The sequence below is a fragment of the Rhinoderma darwinii genome, chromosome 13 (assembly GCF_050947455.1).
Source record: "Rhinoderma darwinii isolate aRhiDar2 chromosome 13, aRhiDar2.hap1, whole genome shotgun sequence".
Classification (NCBI taxonomy): domain Eukaryota; kingdom Metazoa; phylum Chordata; class Amphibia; order Anura; family Rhinodermatidae; genus Rhinoderma; species Rhinoderma darwinii.
Genome location: NC_134699.1, coordinates 42,218,794 through 42,242,993, shown reverse-complemented (window position 1 = coordinate 42,242,993; position 24,200 = coordinate 42,218,794). Strand labels below are relative to the sequence as shown.

Sequence of the window (24,200 nt, the reverse complement as noted above, 5' to 3'; positions counted from 1 at the left end):
ATATGAACAAGCAGGGGGTGCTTTTACAGACATACACCATATGGGACGTGTGTAGAACTGCAGAAGAACCAGCCCCCAGCCCCGCTTGTAAAAACATTAAAAAACTCATTCTTTTTAATAAAGACACCATGGACACTGGCTAATACTCCACTTCTTTTACGGACTGTCCATGATTCTACCGACAGCAATGAACTCTGATCCTGCTTCTTAAAAAAAAAAAAATTACAAGTGCTCAAAAAGCACAGTGCACTCACAATATCTCACTGTATGAATGTGAATGGCCAGCCATGAAGTGTCTGCTTAATACACGCACCAGTTTGGTGGTATTAGGGCCATACCCTAATTTAAAGTGTTCTGTATCAGTCATTTAAAGAGGGTTTTCCCTTCGTAAGCATTTATAGACTATCCACAGGATATGCCATAAATGCCTGATAGGTGTGGGTCCCACCTCTGACAGCTCTAACCTATCGGAAGACCATCAATTCACTCAAATCACATGATAACAGTGAATACCCTAGTTTCAGGTCAATTGATGGGTTACTACAAATTAGGATTAGGCAAGTGTTAAACATTTCAATATTAAATAGGTAAAAAGAGTGCAATCCAAAATAATTACCTGCAGATCTCCCACCGGGGTAGTTCATGTAGGATGTGTAATGCTGACCGCACCTCTGGGTTGTTCAGGTAGATAGTCAGATCTGTATTATTCACACATGGAACACCCATTGATATTGTCTTGTTTAATCGAGACATATCTCTCAACTTCTGTTGAATGGAAAAGAACATTTTGAAAATTAAACTAAGGCCCCATGCACACGACCGTATTTTTCATCAATAATTACGGACAGTAAATACTGACAGTAATTACGGACTCATTAATTTCTATTGGCAACGGACACCTTTCCGTATTTTTACTGATGGGTGTCCGTGCTGAAAAAATCTTAGAACCTGTCCTATTCTTGTCAGTAATTACGGCAAGGACTCTCCCATAGAAGTCTATGGAAGCTTCCATAAATACGGACGGCTACTGATGTGCATCCGTAAACCGTCCATATTTACGGAAGCATTGCTAGGCAACATGTTGATGACATCATTTGCAACCTCCCTCTTTTTGTAAGGATCCGTATATACGGATGAAATACAGATGCCTACTGATCCGTATTTACGGACAATATTTCTGGATAGATGAAAATACTGCCGTGTGCAAGGGGCCTTAGTCATTAAAATAAATTTTTGGCACATGCATAAATACAGTCATGAGCAGGTGCAATCATTCTGAACCAGTTATATCTACCGCTAGGAAGACTTTACAGTATATACTATCATCTATTTGAATATTAGGTATTTGGTATATTGCCTTCATATAATTACCTCGCTGAATTGGGAATGAATTTCGGCAGACATCATACCAGGGTGATAGGCTTTGATATGGTCCCCAAAGTCTCTACAAAAAGAAAAGAAGTGTGGCCTAATATCAGCAAACCATCACTGAACTGAGCCTATTTGACTTGATGCCAACCATTACATTACTGGGGGGAAAAAAGTCACAATGTAGACCCACCCAAAATGCAGGATTTCCCTTTTACAAAGAATCTTGTTTTTTGGAGGGATGCTCCGCTTGGGTCAAGTAACGCACATAGCCAATATGGCTGAGAGTTGGGTTGGCTTTCATTGGAGAGGATGCTTGTTGGGCAGTGTACTGTTTGACAACCTCAGTCAGTTCCTTTAATATGTCCTAGAGAAGCAATAAGAGTCTTGTCTTGGAGCAATATTCCCCCTTTACCATAATACATAGAAATATATACAAGGAATTGAAAATCTTGATAAACCTTAACATTTATTCTTTAATAAAATAAAGATAGGTGATGTTTTAGCCATGCAGGGCCTTGAGAAAGCCATGCATTATTTTTTTATCAATGCAATGCTTCTCAATTTATCTATTAATGCCCCCTGAATATCGTGATCTACATTTTTATTTTTTAATTTACCATTATTCTCTTTTGTTTACATTGTGAGGTTGGTTTTCCTCTGTGTGTTCGTGGTCTTGCTCTTCCGGTCATACAGTTCCCGGCATGCACCGCTTGTCCCAGCATGCAATGCGCCGGCAGCAGGGACTCATCACGCCTACTACACCCAGCTATAAACATTTTCTAATCTCCGTTGCCATTTTACTGCTATCATTAGATCAGTTAGGGCTAACGATAAACATGCAACATATCAGCGCTGTACCAAGCAACACTCTCTTACATAATGGTAAAAAATAATAATAATTTGACCCCAGAGCCAGGCGCTAGTATAGGCTCTGCTCCGGGGCTCTGTGGAATCCCCTGACATCACTGTCCATATATGGGCAGTGTTGTCAGTGGCTTCCCCAGAGCCGGAGTCCCGGGCAGGGTGCTAGTATAGGCTCTGCCCTGGGACTCTGTGGAATCCCTTGACATCACTGTCCATATATGGACAGTGTTGTCAGGGGCTTCCCCAGAACCCCGGGCAGAGCGCTAGTATAGGCTCTGCTCCAGGACTCTGTGGAATCCCCTAACCCCAGAGCCGGAGTCCTTGTCCGAGCGCTACTAGCAACTAGCTTCTGAAATTACTGACATCATTTCTTCCGATAGATTCTGGTACACTGCTAGGGGAGAGAAAATGACGCGCAGGCTCTGTCATAGCGCAGGAGTGGGCATGCGTGGTAAACACTGCTAGTGCAGAAACCACGCATGCTCAGAGACCAACAGTGTTTACAACGCATGTCCACTCCTGCGTGTAATTTTCTCTCCCCTAGCAGCAGACCGGAAAATATCAGAAAAAAGGGAGTATCTGGTCCACCACTTTTTATATGTGCAGTGAAATAGAAATTAGTTAATTGGTTCCGGAAAACCCCTTTAAGCTTTATCAAGATTTCCAATGCAATGGATACTTCTCTACATGAATGTCTGGGATATTGGGCCACCACTATTTTCCACAGTGAAAGGTTCAAACTACTTACGTTTTTAAGGGATCCATGAGATATATGTCAGAACCGTTTTGTAATGGATCCTAAGGGATCCCGTTAACTTATAATGGAATTTGTCAAGCTCTGTTTTTTCTTCTTTACTGGGTAGAATAGTGCGGACTACGCTATTATTCCCATCAGCAAAAACAGGGACCCCGCCACGAAAGAATCTAAACTTCTGACAAAAAATTGCAACTACATACTTGTATTGCATACTTTATGAATGCCTTTGTGCTTATTTGCTATTCTTGTATTGTTACTAAACTATACATACAAACATGAATATTTATGTTTTCTCATTTGTATGTATTTTTGTAATCTACTGAATAAAAAGTGAATTTATATATAAAAAAAGAAAATTGTAACTACCATTTATATCAATGAGACTTTGCTTATAATGTGGTCATTTTTCTAGTAACAAAAATCTCTGTTCAGTGCCAAAAGGAGTTTGAGCCTATAAAGATTTTTTTTATTCTATAAACTACTGATGGTCCAAGATCAGACTCCAACAACATGATCTTTTCATATGGCTCTGACATATCAGAAGATTATTTTGAGAGGACAAAGGGGGGTCTATAGTGGTATTACATAAAATGAAATATGCTTCAGCAATTCTCTCCCTGCTGTCTGATCAACACACAACATAGTTACTAGTTAAAATTTCCCATATGTCTACTTTATGTTGGCATCGTTATTTGAACATTCTTTTATTTTTATAGGACGTAACAAGGCTTAGAACTTTAGCAGCAATTTCTCACATTTTCAAGAATTTTTTTTATGGACCAGTTCAGTTCTCAAGTGGCTTTGAGAAAGTCCCAATAAATCACCCCATTTTACAAACTGCACCCTCAAAAGTATTCAGAAAGTTTTTTAACCCTTTAGGCATTTCGCAGAAATGAAAGCAACGTAGAGGTGAAATTTACAAATTTTATTTTTTTGCCAAAATTTATTTGTAATACAATTATTTTTATTTGTACTACAGAAGGTTGTACCCGACAAATGCCTCAGAAGCAAAGGGGCAACTAGTGGATTTTGGGGCCTCCTTTTCATTAGAATATATTTTAGGCCAGTTTGAAGAGGTCTTGTGGTGCCAAAACAGTGGAAACCCCCCAAAAGTGACCCCATTTTGTAAACTATACCCCTCAAGGAATTTATCTAGGGATATAGTTAGCATTTTGACTGCACAGGTTTTTTGATAAATGTATTGGAATTAGTCTGTGCAAATTAAAATCTACTTTTTTTCTGAAAAAGACGTAGACATTTAAAATTTTTATAAGGACTAAAGGAGAAAAAGAACGCAAACATTTGTAAAGCAATTTCTCCCGATTACGGCAATTCCCCATATGTCGTAATAAACTGCTGTTTTGACCCACGGCAGAGCTCAGAAGAGAAGGAGCGCCATTTGGAGCACAGATTTTGCTGGAATGCTTTTCGGGTGCCATGTCGTGTTTGCAAAGCTCCTGAGGTACCAGTATAGTGGAAACCTCTAAGAAGTAACCCCATTTTGGAAGCTGCACCCCTCAAAGAATATTTCTAGGGGTGTGATCACTTTTATGACCCCATAGTTTTTATTGCTGAATTTAGTGGAGATCTGCCATGAAAAATAACATTTTCTGGTTTTCACAAATGCGTCATTGATAGGACAGATTTTTCAGACACAGAGCATGTAAGTGAAGGAAAGCACCACATTTATTGGGCTATTTCTTCTGAGTTCAGAAATACCACCAAAATGCTCTAAATATGTTGTCTGGACACATAGCATTGCCTGGAAGTGAAGGAGCAGCACAAGGATTTTGAGGCCTTTTTTTACTTGACTGATTTTTGGGCACAAGCATAAGCCTAAATAAATTGTGTAGACCATACACATTGTTATTGTATTGTGTATTCATCTAGGGGTATAATTAGAATTTGTAATTTTGTTATACGGTTTTTTTGAATGTCCAATTTTAAAAATTGGTAAAAGACCAGAATGATAAAGGGAGGGGGCGGGGCTTCTAAAAGTAGCACATTTTTAATCCAGGGAGGTGTGGTAGATGCGGAAGCAGTCTTTCATGCAGAGTCCGGATTAGGATAGACAAGTGTCACACTGATATATAGTATCCTTTCGGATACCCGTTTTTGTGTAGACACTACACCTTTTTTGTGCCCTAGATTTTTGCTGTGGCAGGCACTTGACTTGGAAAGTGCTGCTCAGGAACTATACGGGAACCATTACTTGGAGCAGCAGAGGTTTCCCCCAACTCGTCTCCAAGGGTGGCCAGCTTTTCAGTAAAATTAAAGATGAATTATATAGTGCCAACTGGAAAAGGTACACTGCCAATTTCATGTACCAGATTTTGCTTTTCCTCATGGTACTATATGGATAAAACCTGATCATTCAGGTCAACCGCCCCCCCCCCCCCATAAATTTATTTTATGCTTGTATATACACAGGCTTCATCGTGGATGATGTGCCTACACGTGTGGGGACAGGGGTGCAGCTGGCATTGTAAATAGATGTCAACATGCAGACGTTTATTTTGTCTTTGTATTTTAGACACAGGATCCCATCCTGCAGCAATGCCCTGCTTTCACCAATTTGCAGGAATTGGCTGATGAGGCTCTTGGGAAGGTGCCTCTGATTTTTTTTTGTAAGACGCAGGTACAATTACTGCAGGAGGGGGTGGCGGCGGCTGTTTTCCGTGGTGCCGCCGCCCCCTCAGAGAGGCAACAGCAGCCTATAATATTAATTCGTATCTACGTCCAGAGGACGCAGATACAAGTGAATGTGGCTGTTGCTAGCAGCGACATTACTGGGCATGAGGGGGCCCATGCCACCTGGACCATAAATGTTAGAGGCCGGGCGGCGCAGGCCCCATTGTGGCGTCGCTACCGCTGTAGCAGCTATAATGGCTGCTAGTGGCGCTGCCGGGCATGGGGGGACCATGTCGGCGGGTGGCAAGGGGCCCCTCATTCCGTGGGTCCCGTAGCAGCTGCTACGGCTGCTACAGCGGTAGTTATGCCACTGATCACATAATAAGTGCATATAATAGAGAACAAAAACAAAACCTAAACAAATAGCTCAGGGAGTTAAATGCATGGCTTAAGTCTTGGTGCAGAGGAGAAGGCTTTGGGTTCCTATAGCACTGGGCTGACTTTTCATTGGGGTACAAACTGTATTCTGAAGATGATCTGCACCTAAATGGAAGGGGGTCCGCTGTGCTGGGGGAGAGAATTCTAGCAGGGGTGGCGGAGTATTTAAACTAGGGCTGAGGAGGGAGGTCAATGTAGAAAATAGGTTTGAGAGGGGTGAGTCTATATTGGTGGGGGGAGAAACAGACTGTGGGGAGAGGACTAGACAACAGGATAAGGAGATCCTTTTGTTACAAAACCGCAATGAAAATAAAAATGCCCAAATAATGTCAAATAATCACATTTCTGATACTGAAAGTGAAAAATTGAAATGCAAGTTAAAGTGTATGTTCACAAATGGCAGAAGTCTAGTAAGCAAAATAGGGGAGCTGGAGGCCTTGGTACTGGAGGAAAAGATAGATCTAATTGGTGTTGCTGAAACATGGCTAGACTCTTCTCATGACTGGGCTGTAAATTTACAGGGTTTTACGCTGTGTCGGAAAGACAGGACAAATAGGAAAGGCGGGGGTGTATGTCTGTATGTGAGAAGTGATATGAAGGTGGTGGTGTATGTCTGTATGTGAGAAGTGATATGAAGGTGAGAGTGAAGGAGACAATAGTGGGTGAAGATTGTGAGGAGATTAAAACTTTGTGGGTGGAATTACAAAGGGAGGTAAACACTGGAAAAATTACTTTTGGTGTACTCTATAGACCCGCCAATATAACGGAGTAGATAGAAGGTCAAATATATAAACAAATGTAGCGGGCTGCACAGGCTGCTACTGTAGTAATAATGGGAGATTTTAATTACTGGGATATTAATTGGTGTCATGGTTCTGCTTCAACTGCAAAGGGGAGAAATTTCCTCAACCTGTTGCAGGAAAATTTTATGGGCCAGTTTGTGGAAGACCCGACTAGAGGTGAAGCTCTGTTGGATCTGGTCATTTCTAATAATGCAGAGCTGGTTGGACATGCCAATGTTCGTGAAAGCCTCGGTAACAGTGATCACAATATAGTTACATTTTACCTATACTGTAAAAAACAAACGCAGGCTGGGAGGGCAAAAACATTTAATTTTAAGAAGGCCAATTTCCGCAGGATGAGGGCTGCAAATCAGGATATAGACTGGGAAGAACTTATGTCAAATAATGGCACAAATGATAAATGGGAGATTTTAAAATATACTTTGGGCAATTATAGTGCAAAATTTATTCCTATAGGTAACAAGTATAAACGACTAAAATTAAACCCCACATGCCTTACACCTTTTGTAAAAAGGGCAATACATGACAAAAAAAGGGCATTTGAAAAATACAAATCTGAGGGTACAGCTGTAGCCTTTGTAAATTATAAAGAGCTTAATAAAATCTGCAAAAATACTAAATGAAAGCAGGTGGCCAATGATAGTAAAACAAATCCCCAAAAATTCTACAAGTATATAAATGCAAAATAGCCAAGGTCGGAACATGTAGGACTCCTAAATAGTGGTAATGGGGAGTTGGTCACAGGGGATCAACAGAAGGCAGAATTAGTAAATGGGTTCTTTAGCTCTGTATATACAACAGAAGAAAGAGCGGCTAATGTAGCCGGTGCCAGTGCTGTTAATATATCAGTTGATATACTGAATTGGCTGAATGTAGATATGGTGCAAGCTAAGGTAAATAAAATAAATGTAAAAAAGGCCCCGGGACCAGATGGGTTACACCCTAGATGGGTTACACCCTTCAGTTATTTCTGTCCCCCTCTTAATAATATTTAGACATTCTCTAGTGACTGGTATAGTGTCAAGGGACTGGCGCGGAGCAAATGTGGTGCCTATTTTCAAAAAGGGCTCTAGGTCTTCCCCGGGTAATTATAGACCTGTAAGCTTAACATCCATTGTGCGGAAAATGTTTGAGGGGCTATTGAGGGACTATATACAGGATTATGTGACAATAGTATTATAAGTGACAGCCAGCACGGTTTTGCTAAGGACAGAAGTTGTCAAACCTACCTGATTTGTTTTTATGAAGAGGTGAGCAGAAGCCTAGACAGAGGGGCTGCTGTGAATATATTATTTTTGGACTTTGCAAATGCATTTGACACTGTCCCTCATAGATGTCTAATGGGTAAATTAAGGACTATAGGTTTAGAAAGTAAAGTTTGTAATTGGATTGAGAATTGGCTCAAGGACCATATCCAGAGAGTTGTGGTCAATGATTCCTACTCTGAATGGTCCCTGGTTATAAGTGGTGTACCCCAGGGTTCCGTGCTGGGACCACTATTATTCAACTTATTTATTAATGATATGGAGGATGGAATTAATGGAACTATTTCTATTTTTGCAGATGACACCAAGCTATGTAGTATTGTTCAGTCTATGGAAGATGTTCGTAAATTGCAAGCTGAATTGAACACACTAAGTGTTTGGGCACCCACTTTGCAAATTAAGTTTAATGTAGATAAATGTAAAGTTACGCATCTGGATACCAACAATCTGCATGCATCATATGTCCTAGGGGGAGCTATACTGGGAGAGTCACTTATTGAGAAGGATCTGGGTGTACTTGTAGATCATAAACTAAATAACAGCATGCAATGTCAATCTGCTGCTTCAAAGGCCAGCAAGATATTGTTGTGTATTAAAAGAGGCATGGACTCGCGGGACAGGGATGTAATATTACCACTTTACAAAGCATTAATGAGGCCTCATCTAGAATATGCAGTTCAGTTCTGGGCTCCAGTTCATAGAAAGGATGCCCTGGATATGGAAAAAATACAAAGAAGAGCAACGAAGCTAATAAGGGCCATGGAGAATCTAAGTTATGAGGAAAGATTAAAATAATTAAACCTATTTAGCCTTGAAAAGAGACAACTAAGGGGGGACATGATTGACTTATATAAATATATTAATGGCACATACAAAAAATATGGTGAAATCCTGTTCCATGTAAACCCCACCCCCCAAAAAAACAAGGGGGGCACTCCCTCCGTCTGGAGAGTAAAAGGTTCAATCTACAGAGACAACAAGCCTTCTTTACTGTGAGAACTGTGAATCTATGGAATAGTCTACCGCAGGAGCCGTCACAGCAGGGACAGTAGATGGCTTTAAAAAAGGCTTAGATAATTTCCTAGAACGAAAAAATATTAGCTCCTATGTGTAGAAATTTTTCCCCTCCCTTTGGTTGAACTTGATGGACGTGTCTTTTTTCAACTATACTAACTATGTAACATTTAAATTTAGAAAAACGCAAATTTTTGCACATTTTCTCTAATTTTTGGTATTTTTCACAAATAAACACTGAATGTATCGACCAAATTTTACCACTAACTTAAAGTACAATGTGTGACAATAAAACAATCTCAGAATCACTTGAAAAAATAAAAGCACTCCAAAGTTATTATCACAAAGTGACATGTCAGATTTGGCGAAAACAGGCTATCCCTAAGGGGTTAAATTTGAAAACACGTCAGCCAGGACATAAATCTGAGCGCTACACAGGAGACCCTTGGCAGTAGTGGTGAGCTGTAAAAAACTTTTTCCATATCAATGAGACTTTGCTTATAATGTGGTCATTTTTCTAGTAACAGAAATCTCTGCTCAGTGCCAAAAGGAGTTTGAGCCTATAAAGACTTTTTATTCTGGAAATTAGTGATGGCCCAAGATCAGACTCCAACAACATGATCTTTTCATATGTCTCTATGACATATCATAAGATTATTTTGAGAGGTTTCCCATTGCCTGAGGTAAAATAGAGCGGTCTGTAAAATGGAAAGTCTAACAAGCTCGCAGACAGCTGTTATTTGTAGGGTATGTAACATACACAAAAAATATGTATAAATTTAAATCATCAATGTACCTTATATCGCCAGGTTCTCCCTCCACACAGGGCTGATAAAGATTGTAAATATTCAGCTTGTGGTTGCGTGCCTTAAAATTGGCAATGTTAATCTGGAGAGAAAATAATAACCACGATGCTTAAAAATGTAGACTCCATGATTTCCAACATTGTGACATAACTTCAGGTGACGCTTTACTAAACATTTATTGTGTAAGGCTCTGTCGGAGGTATACTTAGGAGGATTTTCTAACGTATACCTCTGCCAGCAGGTTGCATCGTATGCAACTATATAGGTATACAGTGGCATATGTTGCCCATAGAAAAAACGTGTATTACTGTTTGCATCTGCATTGGAATAGCGTAGTCTACTACACTATTCCATACAGCAAAATACAGTAGAAAGTATGCCAATGCATACCAGCCTGGTGTATGCCAAAGGGACACTCATTTTGTATATGCTGGGTGAATGGAACCCTATGAATAAGTTCGGTATATATGCTGGGAGCTTTCTCGGCACATACACTGATTGTAGTTCACAAACAAAGAGTGAACATAGCCTAAGGGTCCTATTAATTACACGGCCCGATATGATTCGTGTAAACGAGCGCCAATCAACGTGACAGCTCATTGATCAGCACTCGTTTGCTCCTATCACAAGGAGCTATGATTGGTTATTTATAGGGATGAGCGCTCGTTACTACTATATCCCCATATATTTCTATCATGTCGGCATCACGTCTCCCTGTTTACACAAAGAGACGTGTCGCCGACAACGATTATATTTTCTGCTGCATAAATGATACGTCCAGACGATAAACGAGCATTTGCTCATTCATTGGCTGATCATTGCCCTGTTTAAACGGACCAATTATCGGGAAAACGAGCGTTCATGTCTTTCACTAATAAGCAGCGCTACATTCCCCAACACTATTATTTTGTATTATATATGACTTAGATTATATTATAGCATATTTTTATATAACAATGGCATTATAATTACATCAAGAAATGGCAGATTTGTGACATGAGAGTTGATGTGTCCTTAAATAACCTTTTAAAACCTCATGTCCAATCAAATAATCTTTTATTGTATTTGTACATAGCTATGACTTACAACACAGTAAGAGTCCTGCCATTTACCATGTGTAGCATAAAATGGCAATATTCATAGAATGCTTGGCAGCAGAAAATCACCATAATACTTACTGCAATCTTACACAACGTGCCGGTGGGCTTAAGAAAACTGCAACCTTTTTTTTCACAGCAAGCGCTCTCCAGATGTGACCACGTTCTATATCAGGACATACATGAAGAATGGTGGATTGGGAAGTATTAGATATTATGTTGTCATCTAAACAGTTGTCGGTGGTTTCCGCCATTTTCACAACATCTACCAAGAATCCAGTGCAATCTCATGCATACGGCTGTATTATAAATCTGAGTTATATGGATCCATATAGCACCTGTAGACTGCTATGGTTCCATACTGTCCCTCCATGTGCCTCTGATTTTATACGGAGGCATACAAAGGTTTTTTTTTTATCATGGTTTCTGTAAGCATCTGCAAGAAAATAAATTGTGGCATGCTCCATTGAATGCTATATCATAGACATAGTATAAATTAAAAACACAGAAAAAAGGCCATACTTACAAATGGACACAGACAGTGTTTGTGTATCAGGAACATTTAGTTCCAGTTAGGGAGTTAGGGACTCGCAAGTCTGGGGATCCTTGTCGTGGATTGCGAGCTTGCGTCCTTTTGGCCAAAATGATTACGAATACCCCAGGTATTTTTCATTCCTACTTATATTTTCTTCTTTTGGACACAGCCGGGTCTTTGATGCTGGGAGAGTATGGTGTGTTGTTGTTTGGCATAGCAAGCAGGGTAGCCCGCTCTATGAATTATCAAGGCGTCACAAATAGGCTTCTACCTGGCTATACACGCTGCGCCTCATGAATTAAACACTATCCCTCCATGTTTCACTCACTTGCACCCCATTATCCATTTATTTTTATTTATGCACTTTACTCATTACTGCCCTCTATATTTCACTTATATTATTATCACTCGCACATACACCATTAATTTATTATTTTTTACTACACATCCCATGCACCACACGCCACTCCCCTCAAGACTAGTGGGAGTGGCTATTATTATTTAATGCACCTGTTCACTCTCCTTCATCAGCGTTTCTGACCTGTCTGTGTCCATTTGTAAGTATGGCCTTTGTTCTGTGTTTTTGTGTATATATGTCCCCTTGTTTTTATCGGTTTGGATAGTATAACTTAGAAGCATTGTATTGGGTCTCACGCGGAGTGCCTATTGGTCCAGAATATGGCCCTGTGGGGACTTTATATGAAGCTGTACAGGGTGTGTGCACGGGGCAATGCTGTGTGAACAGGCTGAACTAAATATACATGTCAACGAGGAGGGGCAATTTGGAGGCGTTTGTTGCCAAAATGTGTGTATGGCCATCATGTGTAAGTGTATATGGCCATTAAACAGATTTTGTGTATTTGAATCTATCAAAGAAGACATGTGGATGAAGATTGCACGTTCTCCCTGTAATTGTGTTGGTTTAGTAACTGAATTGGTACAAGAACAAACAGAAGGACGAAGGGCCATATAACACATAGGAGTACCGGCAAGGAAGCAAGCCTTCACTATAGTGAGACAGTGCAGTGTATATATAGAGATAAATTAAATGAAAGGACAAATAGGCATCCTCTACATACATACTGAATAGGTGCTTTCTTTTCACTCACGTTGAATCCAACAGACCATGGTAATATGCAAAATATAAAAAGGAGTTGTGGTTCAATGTATAATCTGTTATTCCATTTCCTATAGCCAGGCCCTAAAATTGAAAGATAAAATTATAGTACGAATATCTGTTAGAATCTATCATTACCTCGTCTTATCCCTTAGAAGCCATGACCCATCATTTCTTACGGTCTGTGTCATCCAGATGTTTATATTCAAATATTGGACACTTCTCTAAAGGTGTCCAATCCATAGACATTGGATGAAACTTTGTCATCTAATGTGTATGGACACCTTTAATGTGTATGGACACCATTTTAGTGGGGGCAGCTGTCAGACAAAATGTGTATTTGCAAAACATAACAGTTATTTCATGTGTATGGCCACTTTTTCTGTCGATTGGGTGGCAACTAGCAATATGTAAGTATATTCTTGATCACTATAGCAGCTCACACTTCTATTTGTGCATGATACAGTGGATACAGTAAAATATTGGCAACTTGATAAGAGTATAACATATATTCCAGTATGCTGGACATATTAATAGAACTTTATAGTTTTAACTGTAGTGCTAAGCCTCATGGGTAAATTAAGACTATCTTCTATGGATAGCTTTCAAAAATATATACAAAGCATCTCCAGGGTTTTCACTTACATACTACTAGCATTCTGAAATGTAAGCTTTACTTTATGTAGCACATTATTAAACTTAAAAAAATTTCATTGACAAAAGATTTGCAATATATTTTTATTTATCACCTATACACAGGATAGGTGATAAATGAACGATCGCTATGGTTCCAACTGCTGGGACCCCACAGTGATCATGAGAATGAGCTGTGTCCCCTAATATGGTGGTTATGCATTATGCTTCATTCATTCTCTATGGGGCCGACAAAAATAGCAAAGTCCAGGCCTAAAATGAAGGTCCACCACATCCGTTTATTTGTAGGCGAAATAAACTGAGCAGATTCATTTTAGAATATATCTTTACAGGGGTTGGATCTACAATTCTTGATAAAGAGCCCCACTGAAGGCACTACTAGGGGGAGCTTAGGGCATATACATTTTTTTAATCTTCAATTGAAGCGGTTTGCAGTCAGTTCCACCTAGTAGTTTTCACAAAATCAGATGGTGCTAGATCAAATGAGCAAATTAACTGTTATGGGGCTAAACAGCTTTATTGATGTTTAGGTAATAGGTTCATTGGATGTGCAGATATTAGATACAAGTCTAATATTAATAGCAACGGAGTGTATGAGACAGAAACTGGTATTTACACTGCCTGCTATGTGGAGGTAAATGCCACATGTAATCACTAGATCATTCCTATATAGATCCCTTTCTGGACCAAAGTTATATAGTTGATAATCAGAAAAAAACTCACAGGCTAATATGAAGCAGGCATTTACAAATCTATGGAAATGTGCATTGTCTGATAATGCTGGCCTATAAAATGAAGAAATGGGGAACATCAATCCATGGATCAGAAAGATATGCTCGCTGGGGGGCTTTCTGATTTATTTTGATTAATTTTTATATACTTCATAACTGTCTGTATTGTCAGAATCTTTCTAGTTTACCGGGGTTACAATGCTCATATTTAATACTAATATTTAAGTAAGTATAAGACGAAGCGGAGGGAGGAAGCATGTGAGCGTGTGATGTCACACAGAACCGGTGTCACTCCAGCATGCCAGATTGAGTGTTTGCAGGGAACGTGGAGGTCATGGTCTTTGGGGTGGAGGATGTTGGCATTGATCTGTGCTGGGTGTACATCAGCCTCAGTGATCCTTGTGCGGCTTCAGGTGTTTTAATGCTTCGTCTTGTCTCCCGTTGCCTCCTCCTCCTGTTTGCTCATCTATGCGAGACGATACAGAGATACTCTCTAAAGGTTGGCCAGTGAACACTAAGGCCTCAAATTTATCCCGTTAACTACACCTCTAGTTAATTTATGTTACTTTGACGGCCTGTATCTCCTTTTGGAAGACTATAGCAAAGTAGCAAAACTTTCAAGCCTGGTCCATTATACAATTGTATGTTTGGAGCGGTCTCTTTATTATAGGACTTGGAAAAAATAATTATACTGGACTGTGCTTAGTTAATGGACTGGTCGCATTTTATATCTATGTGAAAGTCTGTGCTGAAGAAGAAAAGAAGGAAACTGGTCAGATCTTATTTTGTTCCTGTATATTGTTTCACGCTTAAGTTGATAAATCGCTAAGTGGAGTATATTCCGGCAAAGTCACATACAAATGTGCTGTACCACATTTAAAGACATTAACACATAATTTTTTGTTTCCTTACTTGTGAAAAAATTAGAACAATGTCTAATCATTTATATACTAAATGTTTAAAGAAAAAAAAAATATTTCTAGCGACACATTACCTTTAAAGCAGTTAAGGTAAGCGTTTTCTGCCCTAGAGCTCTGACTGATGCGCTCTTTATATATAGAGCTTTTGTAATCCAGGATAGAATCCCTAAATGTTTCCTATCTGTTTCTTTTAGATGTCCAGCCACTCTAGTGGTAAAAGAAAATGTAAAAGCAGACACAGACAATGTGTTAAATGCCTACAGCTTTTACCTGATGATGTAGAGTCAGACTTATGCTCCAGCTGAACTCCTCCAGAGGATCCCTCCTTGGGTTCAGAAGCCAAATAATTTTTTTCATGGTTTAAAACCAATTTATCTCAAGCCTTCCAGGAAGTAACTTCTTCACATAAAAATAGAGGTTTTCAGAGAGCAGCAAGTAGAATTTCCTATTCAGACGAATCCCCTGGACCATCTGCCCCACGGTCTGAGGGAGAATTATTATCTGAAGACTCAGATAGATCCTCAGGAGAAGACTGCCATCTTTTTCATAAAGATAGTGTTAGTTCTCTGGAAAAGTTGGTAAAAAAAAGACCGTAGAAATGGATGATCTCAGAGAGTTCAGTTCAAAGAAGGAGAGGCTCTTCTATTTTCCCAAAAAGAAAGCACAGGTACTCCCTCACCACCCCATTCTTGATGATCTCTTAAAATCAGACTGGAAGAATCCAGAGAAAAGTGCAGATTCAGGGGCTAGGTTTAAATCTGTCTATTTAGTGGACTCAAGTATATCTCAGGAATGGCAGGATCCTCCTAAAGTGGATATAGCGGTTGCCCGCTTATCAATAAGATCTATTTTTCCTTCTGACCAGTCATCACTTTTGAAGGATGAAATGGATCGGAAAGCAGATGCTCTACTTAAAGTGTCTTATATAGCCTCCTCCTCAGTCTGTAAAGCCTCCCTTGCTTCAGTCTCAGTTGCTAGAACCTTACGTGTTCTACTTAGCCAACTTACTAAAGACCTCATAGAAGGGATCCCTAGGGACGAAAATTTAGTCTATTCCTGATTTCTTTATTGATACCCTTAAATTGGCATCTAAAAACCAAGCCCTCACCAACGTCACTAGGAGATTGTTTGGGCCGGAACTAAATAAAATTTTTGAATCTCTAACTGAAGATAAGGGTGTCTTTTTTCCTCAAGTTAAGAGAACCAAACAGCGTAATTTTCACCCCTGAAGGAGATCTTCCCCTAAGTTCAGAAGGAACTATAGACCCTTTGACAGGCAAAGAAGATTCCAATCTATACCAGGATATAGAGACCCTGGTTTCAGGCGGAAGAGCGTCAATGATTCCTCCAGAAATCCTCAATTATGACGCCATAATTCAAGCCTCCTCAAGTGGGCACAAGGCTTTCAAAACTCTCCAGAGTCTGGGAGAAAACTACTTCAGACTCTTGGGTGCTTTCTGGTGTCCAAAGAGGATATTCTCTGGAATTAATCTCCCCTCCGCCTGACAGATTTCTACTGAATTCTCCAAAAGATCTAACGGTTCTCCACCTTTTGCAGGAATTCTTCGTGAAAGGAGCTCTAGATGAGGTTCCTATTCATCAAAGAGGCCTGGGGGTATATTCAAGGGTGTTTACTATTCCGAAGCCAGATCATCACTGGTGGCTTATCATAGACCTTACCTATCTAAAAAAATGAAAAGCTAAAAAAAAACAAACTTTTCCCATTTTCCCTCAAGCACAGTGTAAAAAAATTAAAAAGCTAACATAACTGGTATCGACACATCCGTAAAAGTCTGAACTATTACAATATATCATTATTTAGTCCGCACGGTGAACGCTGTAAAAAATTAAAAACATCAGAATTGCTGTTTTTTAGTCCCTTCTCCCACATAAAATGAAATAAAAAGCGATTTGCAAAGTCTGACGTACCCCAAAATGGTACCAACATAAACTGCAGCTCGCCCCGCAAAAAATAAGCCCTCACACGGCTAAATCGACAGAAAAATAAAAACGTTATGGCTCTCAGAATGTGGCGACAAAACTCATATTTTATTTTTAACAATCAGTTTTTTCCTTGTAAAACCACCCAAAAGGTTGAGGAATCGCTGTTTTTTTCCTATTCCACCCCACATATATTTTGTTTCTCGTTTCCCACTACATTATATGGTACAAAAAATGGTGCTGTGAAAATCTACAACTCGTCCCGCAAAAAACAAGCCCCATACGCCAATATTGATGGAAAAATAAAAGAGTTATGGCTTTTGGAAGGTGGGGAGGAAAAAACAAAAGTGAAAATCCGAAAAATGGCTGCGGCGGGAAGGGGTTAAAGAGGCTCTGTCACCACATAAGTGCCCTATCTTGTACATAATGTGATCGGCGCTGTAATGTAGATTACAGCAGTGTTTTTTATTTAGAAAAACTCATTGACGGAGTTATGACCTATTTTAGCTTTATGCTAATGAGTTTCTTAATGGACAACTGGGCGTGTGTTACTTTTTGACCAAGTGGGCGTTGTGGAGAGAAGTGTATGACGCTGACCAATCAGCGTCATACACTTCTCCCCATTCATTTACATGGCATATAGTGATTTTATTACTGCAGATGCAGAGACACAGACACAGACACACACACTCTCTCTCTCTCTCTCTCTCTCTCTCTAACGTTACTCAAGTGTCCTGACAGCGAATATACATTACCTCCAGCCAGGACGTGATGTCTATTCTGAATCCTGACACTTCTGTAGCATCTGTGTGAGATTTACAGCAAGGCAAGCGTAATCTCGCGAGATTACGATGTAACCTGTCATTTCAAACGAGATTACGCTTGTCTTGCTCTAAATCTCGCACAAACACTACAGAAGTGTCAGGATTCTGAATAGACATCACGTCCTGGCTGGAAGTAATGTATATTCAGTGTCAGGACACTTGAGTAACGTTATAGTGTGTGTATGTGGCTGCACATAGTGATGTAATAAGATCACTATATGCTGTGTAAATGAATGGGGAGAAGTGTATGACGCTGATTGGTCAGAGTCATACACTTCTCTTTACAACGCCCACTTGGTCAAAAAGTAAAACATGCCCAGTTGTCCATTAAGAAAGTCATTAGCATAAAGCTAAAATAGGTCATAACTCAAAATGATAGTTTTCCTAAATAAAAAAACACTGCTGTAATCTACATTACAGCGCCGATCACATCATGTACAAGATAGGGCACTTATAATGTGGTGACAGAGCCACATGTCCATCAAGTTCAACCAAGGGATGGGAACAATTTCTACACATAGGAGCGAATATTTTTTTGTTCTAGGAAGTGATCTAAGCCTTTTTTTAAAGCCATTTACAGTGGTAGACTATTCCAGTTCAGAAGGCGTGTCAGCTCGGCAGATTGAACCTTTTTTTTCTCCAGACGGAGGTAGTGCCCCCTTGTTTTTTTTTGGGGGGGGTTTTACATGGAACAGGATTTCACCGTTTTTTTTGTATGTGCCATTAATATATTTATATGAGTTAATCATGTCCCCCCTTACTCGTCTTTTTTCAAGGCTAAATAGGTTTAGTTCTTTTAATCTTTCCTCATAACTTAGATTTTTCATGCCCCTTATTAGCTTCGTTGCTCTTCTTTGTATTTTTTCCAACTCCAGGGCATCCTTTCTATGAACTGGAGCCCAGAACTGAACTGCATATTCTAGATGAGGCCTCACTAATTCTTTGTAAAGTGGTAATATTATATCCCTGTCACGCGAGTCCATGCCTCTTAATACGCAAAAATATCTTGCGGGCCTTTGAAGCAGCTGATTGACATTGCATGCTGTTATATATTTTTTGATCTACAAGTACACCCAGATCCTTTTCAACAAGTGACTCCCCCAGTATAGCTCCCCCTAGGACATATGATGCATGCAGGTTGTTGGTACTCAGATGCATAACTTTACATTTATCTACATTAAACTTAATTTTCCAAGTGGATGCCCAAACATAGGAAGAATGTCTACACGTGTGCCGACACGGGGATCCGTGCTAGAGTGACTCAGCATATCTGCAAGATAGGTGAGCTGGAGGAACCCTCCTACATTTTTCTCTGGATGCCCAAACACTTAGTGTTTTCAAATCAGCTTGCAATTTACGAACATCTTCCATAGACTGAACAATACTACATAGCTAGGTGCCATCAAAACTAGAAATAGTGCTATTAATCCCATCCTCAATTTCATTAATAAATAAGTTGAATAATAGTGGTCCCAGCACTGAACCCTGGGGTACTCCACTTATAAGCAGGGACCATTCAGAGTAGGAATCATTGACCACAACTCTCTGGATACGGTCCTTGAGCCATTTCTCAATCCAATTACAAAATATACTTTCTAAACCTATAGTCCTTAATTTACCCATTAGACGTCTATGAGGGACAGTGTCAAATGTCTTTGCAAAGTCCAAAAACACTATATTCATAGCGGCCCCTCTGTCTAGGCTTCTGCTCACCTCTTCATAAAAACAAAATTAGGTTGGTTTGACAAATTCTGTCCCTAATGCTTTGTAAAGTGGTAATATTATATCCCTGTCCGGCGAGTCCATGCCTCTTTTAATACACGACAATATCTTGCTGGCCTTTGAAGCAGCTGATTGACATTTCATGCTGTTTTTTAGTTTATGATTTACAAGTACACCCAGATCCTTCTCAACAAGTGACTCCCCCAGTATAGCTCCCCCTAGGACATATGATGCATGCAGATTGTTGGTATCCAGATGAATAACTTGAAGTTTAATGTAGATAAATGTAATTTGCCAAGTGGATGCCCAAAAACGTAGTGTGTTCAAATCAGCTTGCAATTTCCGAACATCTTCCATAGACTGAACTATATTACATAGCTTGGTGTCATCTGCAAAAATAGAAACAGTGCTACTAATCCCATCCTCCCATCTGTTCTTACAGCTCAGACATGCACTTGGTCATAAATGGAGGGAAATGACAGAGGAGTTGGACGAGAACCCATTTGTAAACTTGATGTTGGGAATAGAGGAATGTGGTAGGAAAGGGAGACTCTCAAAGATATATAAAGTAATGAGTGATAAAAAGATTCAAACTATTCTAATCCCTGCTCAGGTGAGATTGATACAAGATATGAGGGAGATAGGAGAGCTCCAATGTTAGAGAATACTTGGAAATGTTCCTAAACTGTCTCATGGACACACAGCTTAGGGTCACACAACTCTTCATTGTTAATAGGACGCATTATTTACCATATAGGTTGGCTAAAATGTTTAAAGATTGGGAAGAAAATCGTCCTAAGTGTGCAGGGGAAGAGGCAGACTTATTCCATATGTTGTGGTAATTTCCCCAAATAAAGAGATTCTGGGAGGATATCCTTAAAGAAATTGTAGGGGGATATGGGGTTGAAATCCCCTGGGATCCAGTTATTTGCATATTGGGTTATGATGGATTTAAGGGTACAAGGGATATTAAGAAAGAAGTCCTATTGAAACTGCTATATTTGGCGCGTAAGACCATTATGTTTAAATGGATCAAGCAAGATCCACCTATGGGTAATTGCTGGAGGAAATACGAAAAATGTACTACCTAGCAAACAGTAGGAACGTAGAGTTTGAGGAGTTGTGGGTAAGTTGGTTGCAATGCGAGGTTGGATGTATTCATACGTGGAGGGGAGGGGAGGGGAGGAGAGAGAGATGGATATGTTGTTTTTTTTTGTTTGGGGATGGGAGAATAAAAGAAAAGAAAAAGGTTGCAATATGGTAAGATAGACAAGGACGCTTCATACGAGTGTACCTGTAGTGGGATCTTTATTAGGGTGACGTATATTTAAAGTTTTTTCCTGTTGTATGTTACTGTGAGGGGGATATCATAATGGGACTCACTAGTATCAAAATATAAAGGGGATGATGATAATATATAGAGAAAAGAAAAAGTCTAGATGAATGGGTGGACAATATTTAAGAATGGGTTTAGAGGTCTGAATGAATCCTTATTATGGGAAAAGTAGTTTTTTTTGATAGTTTAAAAAGTATTGGCTTGGTTCGGTGACAAGAGTCCCATTCCTATATCCCCTTTGTAGATTAAAAATGTATAGGAAAGAAATTGGTGTTAAAGATTCCTTAAGTAAATTGATATACTATATGTTGTCCTGCAATGTATGCGTACTGATTCGTATTTTTACTAATATCATTATAATAAAGAAAAACTTTACATTAAAAAAAAGTAAAAAAAAAAAAAAGTACGTATAAGATATTTTCTTACCTTCAAGTTTATACTGCTGTCCGTTGACACTTCCAATGCCAGAGAAGGAACATAAAAGCCCCCATAACTCTCCCCTGTTATGTAAAAATCATTTTCCATGAACTCTGGGTAGAGGCGAAAAAAATCCTTCAGTGCCATGTAGTTGTCCTGAGCAGCCTGGGTAAAAAGAAGGAAAATATATCATGTAAGGAGCAAAGGTGCCCATGCACATTAGATGAATGCTAGCCAAACACGCCAATTTTGGTGGCACTGGCCCGCCAACTAATGTGTATGGGGGTGCCTTGACTCTCCCAAATGAAGATTTTGGGGGAAAAAATATGTCTGATCCTTTGTTTTCACAGCACATAACCTGCCTCTAAAGCTGTCTGGTTTAATCCCCTCTCTCCATTGAGTACACATTAATGCTCGACCAAGCCAAATGTACCTGTGTATGGAGGGGGGGGGGGATAGCGATATAATGTGCATGGCCACCTTAGGGAGTAAGAATAAAAGGAATGTATGAGAGTCATACAAAAGTCTCGCATGTAGGGAGCATGAATTAAGAAAGGCATGAGACAGAATTAGGTACGAGTACACGAAAGGTATGAGAAAGGTACGAGTCACAAACATGTTGGAAGCTAGAGAAAAGAGAGCTGGAAGAGATATATGTTGGGAGCGAGAATATAGTGGGGTATGAGAGAGACAAAGTGCAAGCATATAGAGAGTAAACCATGCATGATGAGAACCTGTAAGGAGTGTATGTAAGGAGAGGTACTGTATGGGAGATCCATGACTGGAGTAAGAGAGAGGGGTCTACAAGTCCTGAATAGTATAAGTAAAGAAAGACGTATGAGGGAAACGTATAGAAGAACAAATGGAAAGTGTTTAGAAAATGGTAATAGAGAGGAATATGAGAAACTCATGCAGATAAGGAGTAAAATATGGGGAAAAATAAATAAAAAAGACTTGGGAAGTAAAAGAATGTAAAAAGGGTGTGTGGCTGGGCCCACCAGAGGGGGCCACTGATATTTTGCAGCTCTCCACTCTGGCTCATAAAATGCCCTTGTCCTCTGCTGACCCTGTTCCAGTCTACACAGCAAAGATGTCAATTGAGAAGCAGAAAACAGGAAATCTAAGCTTACAGTATTCTAGTAAGTGTATTGCAGGACATTCCCAAAAATTATATATATTAATGTGTTTGCAGGTCAGACACATAATTAACTCCTACCTGTGTGTCACCTGTTTTATAGTTTTTGTCATCAGAAAAGGAAAATCCAACTCCAGCAGGGGATTCCAGATAGAGAACATTTGCAATCTGAAACAGAAAAAGATATATGGAAAAACAAATGTTTGTACCAAGGAGTCTTAACAGCTAGCACAGCTGCATGGTTGAAAGCAGACCAGGTCAGTGATAGGCTAGACTCCATTTACATTATGATTATGCATCCATTATGGTATACAACTGTATGGTTGCCCATATACCCCCATCGTAAAATAATGTATACCATGCGGTATACATATTTTTCAGTGCCTGTATAGAGGTACAGCAGGTGCACTTTTCTATGCAATGAAACGTAAGTTATACCGATGTATACCAGTCCAGCAGATGCAAAAAGAACACTCTATAAGCATGTTGGCGTATGCGTTGGGAACATTTCTGTTTTCTGACTAAAATACAATACTGTATGAAACTCAGATATATTAAAAGCCCATAAGGAGATCATACAATATACAACATAAAATGAAGATAAAATGCCACCGCACATGAGAACAGTGAAGAATTTTTACATACCAAATGTACACAACAGACTTAAGAATTATCACCTTATTCCAGGAATGTTTGTTGTTCTTCAGGGTTCTGCCATCTGGTTCAATCTATTATCAAGGTAAATAGAAGCATGATATATCTATATGCTCACAAAAAAATACAAACACCAATATATTTTGTAGTATGATCTACTAGACCCACCAGGAAGGGACCATGTTCAGTTAACAAACCAGCGAGGCTGCTGCAGCCAGGACCTCCATTCAGCCACAAGACCAGAGGACAAGACCTGGGATCTTCCTGACACTCCACAAACCTGCAAGAGTAAAATAGCAGAGATATATACAGAACAGAGCTGGAGGGTAGTGGACATTGATTTCTCACCAATAATGGAAGTATTTTCCACTGGATGCATTGAGGAATCCAGAAAACTGTTGGAATGAGGGTTGGTTATTCAGACCAGGAAGGATGGAGATTTTATCGTCCTCTGGAGCAGCTTCTGCTGGAAGCAAACCCAGAAACAGGGCGCAAAGCAATAATGGGAACATCTACAACAAATGGTAAAAAAAAAACAAGATACACAGCCATATTACATAGTTGTTGGTATATCCCACCAATTTTGGCCTAAATAGCGGACCATCTAATGTCTATTGACCCTCTTAAGCTGGCAATACACATGACAGAAAGATCTCATGTTTGGGGTCCCGCTAGCTGTCCCCTGATGGCAGAAATTGGGGGAAAGAGAGATTGATCATATTGGATCCCTTGTTCTACTCTCCCCATTGAAACAAACATGCAACCTCAGCAAAGCCGAGCATGCATGTTTATGGTGGTGTCAGTATAGGTGTTATTACAATGAGTGTTTGGCTGACAGCTATTGCATGTGTATGACCAGCTTTACACATAAGATTGCTTGCAGAGGAATCTCCCATCAAATATCTAACGTATAAAGGGACTATAATATGTGCAGTTGTTTTCCTTAACAATGCTAGCGTATACTCTAGTGTTCCAACTATTAATGTGTAGGTTGATCATTGATTAAACTTTACCTCTATATTACAAAACTGCATAAACAACAATGTATTTCCAGCTAAATAGGAGCCACCTAAATGTTTAGAATCCTTACCATCTCCTGGTCTTGGTACCAGCACAGTATGACTAAGATGTTTAAGAATAAAGCCTTTATAGTCCACCACTAATAGCA

General features: G+C 39.6%; 1 protein-coding gene across 1 annotated transcript in view; it reads right to left on the bottom strand.

The window, feature by feature from the left end:
* LOC142666491 (lysosomal protective protein-like) overlaps positions 1-24,200 on the bottom strand; it is a 34,539-nt gene extending 10,339 nt beyond the window's left edge. Inside the window, exons 1-11 of the mRNA XM_075846558.1 lie at positions 24,123-24,200; positions 23,381-23,544; positions 23,201-23,312; positions 23,056-23,106; positions 22,460-22,546; positions 21,253-21,408; positions 12,691-12,782; positions 11,128-11,212; positions 9,940-10,031; positions 1,372-1,444; positions 617-765 (exon numbers count right to left, since the gene is read on the bottom strand). Of these exons, the coding sequence (XP_075702673.1) occupies positions 617-765; positions 1,372-1,444; positions 9,940-10,031; positions 11,128-11,212; positions 12,691-12,782; positions 21,253-21,408; positions 22,460-22,546; positions 23,056-23,106; positions 23,201-23,312; positions 23,381-23,544; positions 24,123-24,125 (1,064 nt within the window). The 5' untranslated portion in view covers positions 24,126-24,200. The remainder of the gene's footprint in view (positions 1-616; positions 766-1,371; positions 1,445-9,939; positions 10,032-11,127; positions 11,213-12,690; positions 12,783-21,252; positions 21,409-22,459; positions 22,547-23,055; positions 23,107-23,200; positions 23,313-23,380; positions 23,545-24,122) is intronic.